The sequence below is a fragment of the Saimiri boliviensis genome, chromosome 20, assembly GCF_048565385.1.
Source record: "Saimiri boliviensis isolate mSaiBol1 chromosome 20, mSaiBol1.pri, whole genome shotgun sequence".
Lineage (NCBI taxonomy): Eukaryota > Metazoa > Chordata > Mammalia > Primates > Cebidae > Saimiri > Saimiri boliviensis.
The window spans coordinates 21959258-21973872 of NC_133468.1; the positions used below are offsets into that span (position 1 = coordinate 21959258).

Below are 14615 nucleotides of genomic sequence, written 5' to 3' on the forward strand. Positions count from 1 at the left end.
GGCAGCAGCCATCCAAGCTGCCCTGGAGATGCCTCTTTATTTGCTCCTCACCTGATTGCAAAATGGATTAGAGATGCTTTCAGTAAAAGACATACACAAAGTTACTGTAAGAATTGAAAAGCAAAACGTTGAAAGGAGGGAGAAAATAACCCCAGGTTTAATAATATTCATGGTGTTTAAATGTTCAATTTGATGCTGAGGTTCCTGGCAGCCTAAGCAAAAAAGGTAAACTCCAAAGCTTGCAAGTAAAACACAAAAAAAGTTTCATCTTAGGAGCTGGTGTCTCTAAAAATAAAATGTTGTAAATAGTGCTGAATCAGACAATACACAAATGAAGACTATGCTTAAGGCATCAGGAACACCTGAAAAATTAGAAAATAATCTTTGGAACAAGTTTTATATAAAAATAGCCTTGGAGTAGTATCATGGGAAAATTGGAGTTTTGTTGGACTTCATTATACTTAGCTTGTTGTTAAGAATTATATTTTTAATTTTGCATTATATACAATGATGGGTGAGGTGTACAAATTCTGTTCATTCTTAGGACCTCTAAAAGTCTCAATCCAGCCCTAGTAAAGAAGGATTCTGAAGCCTAAGCTCAGTGTTACAAGCGATTGATAAATGATGTCTGTGGCAGCTTAGAAAAGGGAAGTGGTGATGGCATCAATCCTGCTCCACACCAGCCAACCCTGGCTGAAAAATTCTTATTATAGAATTAGATAAAGGAACTGGAATTTCAAGAGAAAAAGACAAATTACCTCTGACAGAAACTTATGTGGAACTTCACAAAGGGGACTTTGAACAACACAGATATTTTTCACACTAGATTCATTGGAAATGCAAAAAAAAAAAAAAAAAGTTTTCTCTAAAACTATTTCTTGCATTGAAAGAAAGCCTAGCTCAGCAAAACAAATGTGGCAAAGAACTTAGCTAATGAGATCCAGGCTTGTAGATGTCTTGGGACCTAACTTAATATAAGACCTCAAGGAGAAGACAGAGAAGATGATAAATAGGCTTAGAGAACGGTTTCCAGAGTCAGTTGGCCATCCAGGGAAAAACTAAAAACACTTTAGGTAACAATAAAGATTCAGACTTCTAGTCCCCTGATTTCAGCTGGGCTTTTACTGGACTTGAGAATCTCTATTATTATTAAGGTGATTCTCATGCAAAAAGGTGTTCAGGAACAGTACCTTATACCACCTACCTTCCTTAAATAGCACTTTACTCAGCCAGGCTTTTGATGAGAAGATTAGAAAGCAGGCAATTTAAGGACTTCCTGCATTATCTTCCAGGGCAGCCTGACAGTCAGGAGAGCTCCTTTGTGGTTCTAAGGTGGACTGTAAGGGATTCCTTCTCTAAAGCATCTGTAGTCTACTAAAGAAGATTCCAGGGTGTTGGGGATGGGGATCCCTGAGCATTTGTACATGGCCTCATGGGGTACAATGGTTATTTGACAGTGCCTGACATTGATGTAGAAAAGAAGCTGAGAAAAATCCGAGCCCGGACCCAAAAACACCTAGACTTGTATGCAAGAGATGGCTTGCGCACTCTATGCATTGCCAAGAAGGTAAGAACAAATTCCTCCAAGCATGCTTTCAGTATCATTAAATAGCTGAATGGCCTTGACCCTGCTGCTTTTTCTTTATAAAAGACCCTTAGAGGTGGTTGTTTTAACATTTTTAAGATTAGCTGTTCTGACTCACCACAAAAACCGAAGACACCGACGATTTTGCTGAAGCCAAAATCTGAAGAGTTAGGTCCCATATCCGTGTGCCTTTGCCATGACCTGCTTTTTATTATATATGTAATGGGTAACCCACAACTCATGAAATAATTTTTTCAGTTATAATTTTGCTTTCCAATGACATTTTTTAGATTTGTATTATTTTCCTTTAAATTGAGGGAGCTTTTGTATAGTCACATAAAAATCTAGATTTCTGGTTTCTTTGAAAAATTTAGAGGATCTGGCCAACCCTGTCTTTATTCTGGAATGGCAGCAATCAGCTGCAACCAGGAAGAAGTTGATCCTATGAGGAGGCATATGTTCAGCTGTGTTCTGTGGTTGACTGCAGTCCTTACCACTCCCCCATTGCATTGCACTCAGCCTAGCCATAGTTTTGTAGATTACCTAACTCACGCTTTGCAGATCTTTGACTTTGCAGCCTCTGCAAGAAAGGCAGGCAGTGAGGGCTGTGAACTGGACACTGACTGAAACACCTAAAAGCAAGCTAATAGGGATCCTATCATGGGCATACATTTCTAGATGGCTAGAAGTGGTTTTTCTTGCATAAATCTCAAGGGCTTTTCATCTCTTTTATTGTTCTTGGGGCAGCATTAGAGATCACGAGTGCCCACTTTAAAGCCAGCCACCTGGGTAGTAATCCCAATCTCAATGCTTTTAGATGTGTGACCTTGAGTAATTTCATCACATTTTTTAGTTTTATCTTTTTTACAGAGATATGGTGCTAATCAGCCCTCCCTCATGTAGTTGTCATGGAGATTAAAGTAACCACATGTGCAGCATCTGGGACAGCGACAAATGCTTGCCACTACTTCAAATCGGAATTAGACACTTATCACCTACTATTTTCTATTTAAGTTATCTGTGCATGTTTTGCCTCCCCTAATGGACTAGGTTTCCTCAAAACCAAAAGGCCTACCTGTGTCTCTTTGGTTTTCTCTATTGCTCCATGCAGAGAAACTCAAGGAATATTTGATGCTTGGACAAAATAATCTTTCATTGCTCTAAGATACCATATGCATGTAATACCAACAGAAGGGTCTAAAAGTGCTATGAACTCTGAGGGAGGAAGATGTGGCCACTAGCTGGATTATTCCAGTTTCTGGGCACTCCATGTGTATGGCATCATGCCTGGTGGAGTGCTCTACAGGCTATGCAAGATCTAGCTGCTGCTTTCTTTCCAGCCTCATTTCTGAACTTTCTCCACTTTTCTCTCCATCCTTCCACCACCTGAAATATTCAAGGAACAGAAGGAAGGCCAAGTTCATTGCTGTTCCAGAGCCTTAACTCCTGCTCTTGCCCTTGACTGACACTTTGTCACTGGATCTCAGTTTGCATGTCATTTTGTCGAGGAAACCTGAACTTCAAAAAGAAGGCATCCCCCTATTCAGTTATTCTTCTGTCCCATCATGTTTCCTCATATCACCCATTTTTAAAAAGGTGATTATTTTTAAAAATTATTTACTTGGATAATACCTCTCACCCTCCACCAGCATATAAGCTCAGGCATACAGGGACCTAGTCTGTCCAGATCATCTCCAGTGATCTGAGCACAGTAGGGGCTCAACAGATTTTTGGTGGTAATGAAACACAAGGATAACTATTCATTGATTTACATATTTTAAAAAATCATTAAGAATAAAGCCCCATCTAATTATGTAGGGAAGTTCAAACAGGCCAGTAGGAGGCCCAGCAGATGGAAAGAGAGGAAATTATCTTGTTGATCCACCCAAGGTTGTTAAGCAGCCTTTTCTTGTCCCATAGGTTATAAGTGAAGAAGACTTCCGGAGATGGGCCAGTTTCCGGCGTGAGGCTGAGGCATCCCTTGACAACCGAGATGAGCTTCTCATGGAGACAGCACAGCATCTGGAGAATCAACTCACCTTACTTGGTAGCTAAAAATAAGTCACCATTATAGGAAAAAAGGAATGCAGCAAGTTGAGAAGGGAGCTCTTGGCCCCGATTCTGACACTACTAGTATGTCTCCATTAGCAACCTTCCCTGGGGTTGCCTTCCAGGTATTTGGGATAAATGGGCCATGCCAATACCCAACCCAGATGCCACGCACAGCTTCCTGAGGATGCCCTGGGAGCATTCCTGCACTCCCTGCTAAAAGAAGCCTCTGAGTTTGGCTGCTTCTCTTCCCTTCATTCAAATGTTTGCTAAGCACCTACTCTCTTCCCTTCATTCAAATGTTTGCTAAGCACCTACCATGTACCAAGTGATAGTCTAGGCTTTGGGGCTGCAACAGGAGCCAAAAACTCTGCTCTCCCAGAGGTTGGAGTCTAGTGAGGATATTGGATGACTGAGCAAGCAATTTCAACAAACTGATGAGAGCTAGGCTAACAGATGGGCCAGGTGGGATGGAAGCACAAAGTAGGAGATGCCAGCCTAGCCCAGAGGTGAGGGAGTGTCGAGGAAGGCAGTGAACTGAAAGCAAGAAGAGAAGCTGGTCAGGAGTGTGGGAGGACCCAAATGAAAGCCTGGAGGTCTGGGACTGGTGGGAAAGAGAGTGCTGGGGGAAAATGATGGAAGGGAGGAAAGGTCAACGGGACCTAGATTATGAAGGGCCATGTCAATTACCTGCTAAATGTTTGGAGAAGGCAGAGGGTGAAAGCAGGGACAGATCTGTGCTTTACAAAAACTGCTTTGATTGCTGCAGCATGAAAGTTAGATTGCTGCACTCAGGGATAGATGAGAAGCACAGACACTGGTTAAGAGACAGTCTGTGCTTCTGTTGGAGGAAAAGCATTGCCAAGAAGCAAGGGGGAGCTTTATTGATCAGGATTAAGGTCCTCACATCCCGGGAGCAAAATCTTGGTAAGCAATGCCCAAACAGCGTGCACTGACCACATGGCAAAAAGCCTTCTTTATTCTTGGTGGACAATGCTGACCTGGGGATGAGGACCAAGTTCTAGACCTGTCATGACCTTGCTGTGTGCCCAGAGACACACTCCTCTGAGACTTGTCTTCTCCTCTGGATGAGTCACATGCCTCCAGCTGCCCAGCCAGACAGGAGTTCAAGGGGAAAGATCCAGGGTCACTGTAAATTGGTGATGCTGGCAAGTAGGATGACTGACAAGCTGAGGAGGGGGAGCAGGATTAGCATACGCATTAGCTTCCCACATCCTTCAGCCTTTGGTTTCCTGTGTCAGCTGCAGAGGCCCCTGCTTGCTGCCTCATAAGGCCCCCTTTAAAGCTAAACCCAAGAACTCACTTGAACAAGAACCAAAGGATGGCTGGACCATACAACTGTATTTAATACAAGATGCCACTAAAAAGTCATCCCATTCAGGCACCTGATCCCCTTCTCCCCTCCCTGAGGTTTCTTTTGTTTCAGGACAGCACTCTAGGCTCGGTCTGTGAGAGATGTGCCTCTAGTTCTTCTGTGTGAAGAGAACATACTTGTCAGAACCTGCCAGCTTCCCCTAGCTGGAAAAGGTTTTCACAACCTTCCTGTTTCATTTTCTCTTTCACACAAATAAATGTGTTTTTCCTCCTCTCTCCTTCACTCCAGCTCACGTAATATAAATCAGCTTCCTCTCACCTTCCAGACTAATGCTTGAAGGGGAAGATGAGGCTTGAGCCATCATTTTTTATGGGGTTGTTTACCTGCGCATGTGGAACCTCAGGTACAAAAAACAGGCACATTTCCGGAAAGTGGGGTTCTTTATCTCCCCTCAAGACAGCTTGGAAAGGAGAGGACTGGGCTATGAAGAGAATTCAGCTTTCCACCAAGAAACTGGCACAACACTAAAAAGCTGTAATGCCTTCACACAGTCTCAAAATATGAAATGATCTTTTCAGTATGCATCTAGTGTAACCGCTTTGCCAACCTATTGTCACTCTGGATTATTAAAAGAAACAAAATGCCGTGCTCCTGCCCAGAGTGAAATGGGTAGCCATTAGTCTGTGATCTGAAATGAATCTCAATTGAAAAGCAGATTTATTTTTGCTTAATCACTTAGCAGCTATTCAATATTTGGGTATATATTCATCAGGGCTGGTGCAAAGCTTGAGAGCCTTCAAAAATTATGGAATCTGCCTGTTTAATTCCCTCCAAGAATATTCTCAAAAATGTCAGTTCTATTAATTCTGCATTGATCAGTTGCAGGGCAAAGATTTCAGCCTTTCCATTGCTATTCCTATTGCTGCTAGGCCAGTCCAGGCCACTGTTACCTCTCCTCTACACTCCTGCCTGGCCTCCTCAGTAGCTTTCAGCACTGAATCTCATCCCACTTTTCCAATCTCTAACCTGTTCTCTAGAATGATATTCTTAAAAGTCAAAACTGATTATGTCACTCCCCAGCATCACACCCTGGAATAGCTTTCTTTGCTACCAAATAAATTACAAACCCCATAAGGCCCTGACAAGGATCTGCACAATCCAGCACCCCCGAGCTCCTTCTCCATCCTCATCTCTCACCTTGCTCTGTCTCCATTTCTGTATCTTCCTCAACTCTAACCTCTGAGACTTCACACATGCTGATCCTTCTACCTGGAATTTTCCTCCTCTGCACCTCTTTGCATTATCTCCCAGGTCTGAGTTTAAGTAGCACTTCCTCAGCAAAGCCCACCCTGATTTGCCAGGTGAAGTTCAGATTTCCTGGTATATATTCACATGGTACCCTGAATTTCTCTCATTATATAGCTCAGTTATAAATTCTTATTCAATGACCTTTGAACTCAGAGGAAGAGACCAGCTGTATCCAGTTCACTGTCATATCATGGATGCACAGCCTAGCACAGCGATGCTATCTTATAAGTGTTGCCTGGCTTCACAGGGCTTTGGGGAAATTAAACAACTACTCTTTTACCATAAATGTGAACTCCGTTGTCTTTGTTCACTCCAGGAGCCACTGGCATCGAAGACCGGCTGCAGGAAGGAGTTCCAGATACAATTGCCGCTCTGCGGGAGGCTGGGATCCAGCTCTGGGTCTTGACTGGAGATAAGCAGGAGACAGCAGTCAACATCGCCCATTCCTGCAGACTGTTAGATCAGACCGACACTGTGTACTCCATCAATACAGAGAATCAGGTGAGGCGATTCTCTGTATCTACAGATATTAAAGTGCAGAGCAGCCCTCAGCCAAGAGGATGCAGGCTTGTAGGTGGGATTTGGGTGCACCAGGGAAGCACCCAACCCCCAACAGATCACTGAATCTTGGAGTCTGGAGGATCCTGGAAGTCATCCAGCTCAATATCCTTTATTTCACCCTCACACATAAAGGGTGGCTGGCTGGTCTCTTTTACATTACTTCTGGCACTGATTATTAGAGCGCTTAACCTCTCCCAGATTCCACCGTGGTCCAGTCTCCCCATTTCCCCACAGATAAGGTAACTGAAGACTACTGGGACTGAGTCACTTGCTCGGGTTTACCCTGCTTGTTTCCGATAAGTACAACTAAGTCTAGAACTCTGTTCTCCTGCTGAGCTAGTGTGATTTACATTCTGCCACACTGTTTGCTTATGGAAACTCAACTGTCAGTTTCTTTCTGTTTAAGACTAACTTATCCACTGAAAAAGTCCCAATTAAATTGAAATTATTCTGAGCTTAAAATTTCAACATCAATTTATATGTCAAGCTGGTCTGCCACGGAGTAAAAACCTGAAAGGAATAATACATGAAGCCAGTATGTGTTTATGGCATAAGAAAAAGAAAGAATGAAGCAAAGTTCTAAAAATTGCATGTTTCAACCAGAATAGATTATATGGGTGGCAGGGAGTGAGGTTTAGAGAGAAGAATGGGAAAGTTAAAGAGGCATATTCAAAGCTATAACACAATTTTGATTTTAGGGGGAAGTTATCTGTTTTCACAATGCAAATTGCAGAAGGCAAAGTTCCATCACATCTTCTTGGCTGATGAAGGTGGGAGGCGGGCATTGAGATGTGTGCTCCTATCAGAAGCAAGCAGGGATTAGATTCCATGGTGGATATTAACCAGAAGAGCACTGTACTGCAGAGGTGTGGGCATAGGCCCCTAGGGCACCTGCACCTAGGATACCATGGAGAAAAGAATGGAGAAAAGGGAAGAAGACAGAAAAAGGAAAGGAGGGAGAGAGGACACTAAGCTCTTTAAGTTTTGCCTGAGGTTGATGTAGACCCACAGTAAAATGTTGGGGAGGTTTCTGTTTTACTTTTATTCCATGAAGCAACAATATACACCTCTTTAAAAAAATAAATAAATAAAACTAGTATAGATTGTGAAAACTGCCAGAGGACCTTTAGATGAATTGGAAAAATCATTTACTTTCCTGTCAGGTGCACAGATTATTAGATTAAACCTTAATGAATTTTCAAAATGAAAATAAGCTCAGGGAAAACTTGGCTTTAATATTATGCTTAGGAAGAAAAGTAATTTTCAGCTTGCTTGAGTGCTTGATCCCCGTGCCTGCCTGTCCTGCTTGTAATGGAAATTCAGTTTGCAATGATTCTTTCACTCCAGGTAATGCTAGAAGGAGAACATCTGCAAACCAATGAGGCAGCCAGCCAGAGGGAGATTGAGTGAAGTACCATGTGTTCTGCTAAATGCCATGCATTCCTGTAGGAAGTTGAAGATATGCTCCTTGGTTAAATAGCCAAAACTCCTAAGGAACAGTCAGCCATACTCCACCTTTAATCCAGTCCATGACAATTCTTTCTGTCCAGTATCCTCCAGGATAGTGCCTGAATCCTCAGCCATGCCTACACGCTTCAGCTCACTAAACCTGTAACATTAGTCTTTTTATCGCTTTACCTGGGATGAAAAAATATATATATATATGTTAAGCCAGAAACTGGGGAAATACATTCTAAATCTTAGATTTATTTAAACCCTAGTTTAATGTAGTTACATATTCAGTAAATATTTCCTCCAAGGTTTTTAATTTGCCTAATTCCCTATGAATCGATTTAGGATTACTATCTCTTTGCTAGGTGTGTTAAAGCACTAAGCAAGTTATGGGATCTACCTAGACCTCAGAATTCCCTTCCCAAAGATGAGAGAATTACTAACTAATCACTGGAAGTGTTCATCAGTCAAGGAATTTTAAAAGGGAAGCCCATCAGACTCACAGTGGATCTCTTAGCAGAAACCCTAAAAGCCAGAAGAGAGTGGGGGCCAATATTCAACATCCTAAAAGAAAAGAACTTTCAACCTAAGCTTCATAAGCGAAAAAGAAATAAAATCCTTTATGGACAAGCAACTGCTGAGAGATTTCATCAACACCAGGCCTGCCCTACAGGGGCTCCTGAAGGAAGCACTAAACATGGAAAGGAACAACCAGTACCAACCACTGCAAAAACATACCAAACTGTAAAGACCATCAACACTATGAAGAAACTGCGTCAACTAACAGGCAAAACAAACAGCTAGCATCAAAATGGCAGAATCAAATTCATACATAACAATATTAACCTTAAATGTAAATGAGCTAAGTGCCCCAAAAAAAGACACAGACTGGCAAATTGGATAAAGAGTCAAGACCCATCAGTGTGCTGTATTCAGGAAACCCATCTCACATGCAAAGACACACATAGGCTCAAAATAAAGGTATGGAGGAAGATTTGCCAAGCAAATGGAGAGCAAAAAAGAGCAGGGGTTGTATTCCTAGTCTCTGATAAAACAGGCTTTAAACCAACAAAGATCAAAAGAGACAAATAAAGACAGTACATAATGGTAAAGGGATTAATGCAACAAGAAGAGCTAACTATCCTAAATATATATGCACCCAACACAGGAGCACACAGATACATAAAGCAAGTTGTTAATGACCTTCAAAGAGACTTAGACTCCCACACAATAATAGTTGGAGACTTTAACACCCCACTGTCAATACTCGACAGATCAATAAGACAGAAAATTAACAAGGATATCCAGAACTTGAACTCAGATCTGGACCAAGCAGACCTAATAGACATCTACAGAATTCTTCACCCCAAAACCACAAAATACAAGTTCTTCTCAGTACCTCATCACACTTATTTCAAAATTATTCACATAATTGGAAGTAAAACACTCCTCAGCAAATGCAAAAGAACAGAAATTAAACGGTCTCTCAGACCACAGTGCAATCAAATTAGAACTCAGGATTAAGTAACTCACTCAAAACCACACAACTACATGGAAACTAAACAACCTATTCCTAAATAACTACTGGATAGATAATGAAATGAAGGCAGCAATAAAGATATTCTTTGAAACCAATAAGAACGAAGACACAATGTGCAAGAATCTCTGGGACACATTTGAAGCAGTGTCTAGAGCGAAATTTATAGCACTAAATGCCCATTTGAGAAGTGAGGAAAGACCTAAAATCGACACCCTAATGTCACAATTAAAAGAACTAGAGGAACAAGATCAAACAAACTCAAAAGCTAGCAGAAGACAAGAAATACCTCAGATCAGAGCAGAATTAAAGTAGATAGAGACACAAAAAAAACCTTCAAAAAATCAACAGATCCAGGAGTTGGGTTTTTGAAAAGATTGACAAAATAGATTAACCACTAGCCAGACTAATGAAAAAGAAAAGAGAGAAGATTCAAATACACTCAATAAAAAATGATAAAGGGAGTATCACCACCAATCCCACAGAAATACAAACTACCATCAGAGATTACTACAAACACCCCTATGCAGATAAACAAGTAAATCTGGAAGAAATGGATAAATTCCTGGACACTTACACCATCCCAAGACTAAACCAGGAAGAAATTGAAACCCTGAATAGACCAATAACAAGGTCTGAAGTTAAGACAGCAATTAATAGCCTACCAACCAAAAAAAGTCCAGAACCAGTTGGGTTCACAGCTGAAATCTACCAGAGGTACAAAAGGAACTGATGCCATTCCTTCTGAAACTATTCCAAACAATACCAAAAGAGGAAATCCTCCCTAACTCATTTTATGAGACCAACATCATCCTGATACTAAAACCTGTCAGAGACGCAACTAAAAAAGAAAATTTCAGACCAATATCCATGATGAATATTGATGCAAAAATCTTCAATAAAATACTGGCAAACCACATCCAACAGCACATCAAAAACCTTATCCATCACGATCAGGTCAGGTTCATCTCAGGGATTCAAGGCTGGTTTAACATCCACAAATCTGTAAATGTAATCCATCACATAAACAGAACCAGAGACCAAAACTACACAATTATCTCAATAGTACAGAGAGGGCCTTTGACAAAATTCAACAGCCCTTTATGCTAAAAACTCTCAATAAACTAGGCATCGATGGATTGTATCTCAAAATAATAAGAGTTATTTGTGACAAACCCACAGCCGACATCATACTGAATATGCAAAAACTGGAATCATTCCCTTTGAAAACTGGCACAAGACAAGAATGCCCTTTCTCACCACTCCTATTCAGCATAGAATTGGAAGTTCTGGCTACGGCTATCAGGCAAGAGAAAGAAGTAAAAGATATTTGAATAGGAAGAGAGGGCATTAAATTGTCCCTGTTTGCAGATGACATTATTGTATATTTAGAAAACCCCAAAAAAAAGTTTATTTCAATCAATAAGACTTTCATAAACATAGTTCAAACCAATATGATCAATGCTTCATGCCACAGTTCTTAGCACTCTTCATGGAACACAACAATGGATTCCCAGACGGAATTAGGAAGCCACAGTTTAACTAGTAATAATCCTGACTCCACTACTAAGTTTGGATGATCTTGGGTGAGTTACTAAAGATCTTATTTCAATCTCCTCATCTCTAAACTAAGATCACTAGTACACACCCTATCTACCACACAGGAATGTTCTGAGGAACAAAAGGGAAATTAAGTTCCTTTTGTTTACGTATGGAGAAACAGCACCATACCAACATGACATATTGTCATTATTTACCATCATATTAGCAGTATTTATTATGCCATCCTTGTATCTGTCTCCATCTCGCTCAGCTATTTTTACTCCCATTCATAAGCAATGTCTTCCATTTTGGCTGTTAATTTGGTTCCAAATTAATATTGCTTTGGTATTATGTCAAATACTGCAGAGAAATGTGAAAATTGGAGAACAACCTGTAAGTAATCTCTGTAGTAGAGTTTTATGACTATCTTACTAAAGTGAAATTGTTAACATGCATTTCCAAGTTTGCTTACGTATACCATATTATTGTTACTCTTTATAGGAGACCTGTGAATCCATCCTCAATTGTGCACTGGAAGAGCTAAAGCAATTTCACGAACTACAGAAGCCAGACCGCAAGCTCTTTGGGTTCTGCTTACCTTCCAAGACACCACCTATCACCTCAGAAGCTGTGGTCCCAGAAGCTGGATTGGTCATTGACGGGAAGACATTGAATGCCATTTTCCAGGGAAAGCTGGAGAAGAAGTTTCTGGAGTTGACCCAGTATTGTCGGTCTGTACTGTGCTGCCGCTCCACACCACTCCAGAAGAGTATGATAGTGAAGCTGGTGCGAGACAAGTTGCGCGTCATGACCCTTTCCATAGGTACCCATCATGCTGAGATACGGGTGGCACCTTGGCAGGGAAGATCTGATGAGAGGCTGGATCAGAGGTGGGAGGTCAGGTCTCAAGTCAGAATGCTTAGGCTGTGAGTCGTCCTCTTAGAGGGAGAGAGTTCAAAATGACAATCGAGATGCAGCAGCTGGGGGATGAAATGGGACCATGCAACCAAGTTCTTGGGACTAGCAAGTTAGCTAAAGAACAATGAGGACTTAGATGAAGCTCAAAACCAACAGAGGCCTTGAATTCAGTACAACCAGATAGATCAAGAAATGTTGCCATCAATGATGTATACTCAGACTATCTTAATTCTGGGATGCAGATCATTTTCCCTTTAAAACTTTATACATGGCACAACATCACGTATTTAAGGATTTGATATTATTCTGAGTGTTGTTGGCTGGTGGAGAGATTTTAAAGATTGGTACTCTCTTATGTTTAATTTTGTGTGTTTATTTCTAAATATGAGGCCAGCACAAAGCATATAGCTAGATGCTAGCATTGGTTGCTAGCATTGGTTGATGCTAGCATTGGTTGATGAAGAATTTTTCAGAGGGGACTAAACTTTAATCATGTTAGGACAGAGAAATTAAAACTGCACTTACTTAACATCTTTCAGGAACAACCAAACCCGGTTTAAAGGAATCTTCATGATCTTCTGTTACCTTCAGCCACATCTCTTGTTGTGGCCACCTTTCCCTCTCCAACATTTGCCTTTCCATATTCCAGCAAATGAAACTGTTTACCATTCTCCATGGACCTTGTCCTCTCTCACTTCTGGGACTTTGCACAAGTTATTTCCTCTGTAAAACACTTCTTCCAATCCCACCTAACTTTGCTTTCCTCTGGGGGTTCCCACAGCACCCAGTATTCATAGCTCACTGTCATACCTTCTGTGATGGCCTCAGTAGACCGTGAGTTCCTTGAGTAGAAAAATCATGTCAGCCTAATTCACTGTTGGATCCCATGCTCAGCACATACCAAGCACATAGTAAATATTGCATTCACTTAGGGACATTCTTACAGATGCTGCCAGCCTCTCCTCCTACACAGGCATGGGAAAAGATTTTCTTTTCTGACATTTCAAATAGGAACCCTATTAAACATGATGGTTTTGTTCCTGGTCTTCAGGTAAGAACAGTAGAGAATAATAACAAGAGTGGGACAGAAAGAAAGCAGAGAGCAAACCTTTAGCAAAGACATCCTACTTTTATGCCCGGAATCATCCTCTTCAGAAATTCAGACACACACAAGGTAGTAGCCCAAGAATGATTCTCTGAGGTCAGATATTGGCTTCACTCCCACAGCAGCAGAAAAAAAGCCAGTGTGGCGAGAAATAGCATGGTTTCACACCTCTAATTCTCCTGGTTCACTAACAGAAGAGGTTAAAGCTTGGATTTGTTCTGCCATGGGGATGATTAAAATTATGCATTGCTATGCAATCAAGAAAAAAAATAATTATTTTAGAATGAAGGCTACTTACGGCAAAATTTTTAAGACCAATAAATGTATCACCATATAACTAGGAGAAGAATCATTCTCTCCCTCTCATTCCATATTCTATACCATAATAATATAAATTTAATTGTGGCTTATTCTGAGAAACTACTAGAAAACAAGTAGGGCCAGGAAAATAATCAAGTTCTACATAGTCTACAACAAGGGTTGGCAAACTATGGCCTGCAAGCTAAATCCAACCCATGGCATGTTTTTGTATGGATATTAGGAATGATTTATTTTTCAGTGTAAAATTTATGAAAGACTAATAGCCTTTCAACAAGAACAGTTGTTCAGTTTTGCTTCTTGGCTCACAAAGCCTGAAATAGTTACCCCCTTACCCTTTACAGAAAAAGTTTGCTTGAACTTCCACCTAAAAGATAAAGCACTGGGGAGAGTTCAGCTTCTGAGGAAGGCCTTACTGTATAGAGCTATCTTTGGCTACTTAAATTTAATCAAATTCACCAGCAAAATTTTTATAGTCACAAGTGGCTACTGGTTGCTGTATTGGACAGTGCAGATATAGAACATTTCATCACCAAAAGATCTTGAGCAGTCTTGGTATTGAATACAACTGTGTGTGTATATGTGTGTGTGTGGGTTTGTGTGTGTGTGTTTCTATGCCTTACCTCCAGTTTTATGAAACAACTCAGTTCGTTGAATGGGAACTCAGTGTGATTGTATTTCAAAAACACAAGTCAATCTCATTTTTGTATACTGAGAAACAAAACAGAATGTCATCCCTCTCCTTGGAAACCATTGACAATCTGATAATTTCACTGTCCAAAGTGTCCAGTTGTCTTGATATGGTCAGTATTTCAAGTTTGACTGAGGGAAGTGCATTGGCCCTGGAATCTGAAGGATCAAGTTCCATTTCTCCTGGGTCCTTTCTCTGGCTGGATTACCCTTG

At 40.9% G+C, this 14615-nt stretch overlaps 1 protein-coding gene across 4 annotated transcripts in view; it reads left to right on the plus strand.

The window, feature by feature from the left end:
- ATP10B (ATPase phospholipid transporting 10B (putative)) overlaps positions 1 to 14615 on the plus strand; it is a 321028-nt gene that overhangs the window by 274344 nt on the left and 32069 nt on the right. For all 4 annotated transcript variants that reach the window (XM_074390675.1, XM_074390674.1, XM_010345327.3 and 1 more), the window contains 4 exons: positions 1458 to 1567; positions 3506 to 3632; positions 6595 to 6779; positions 11872 to 12193. In XM_074390675.1, the coding sequence (XP_074246776.1) occupies positions 1458 to 1567; positions 3506 to 3632; positions 6595 to 6779; positions 11872 to 12193 (744 nt within the window). The remainder of the gene's footprint in view (positions 1 to 1457; positions 1568 to 3505; positions 3633 to 6594; positions 6780 to 11871; positions 12194 to 14615) is intronic.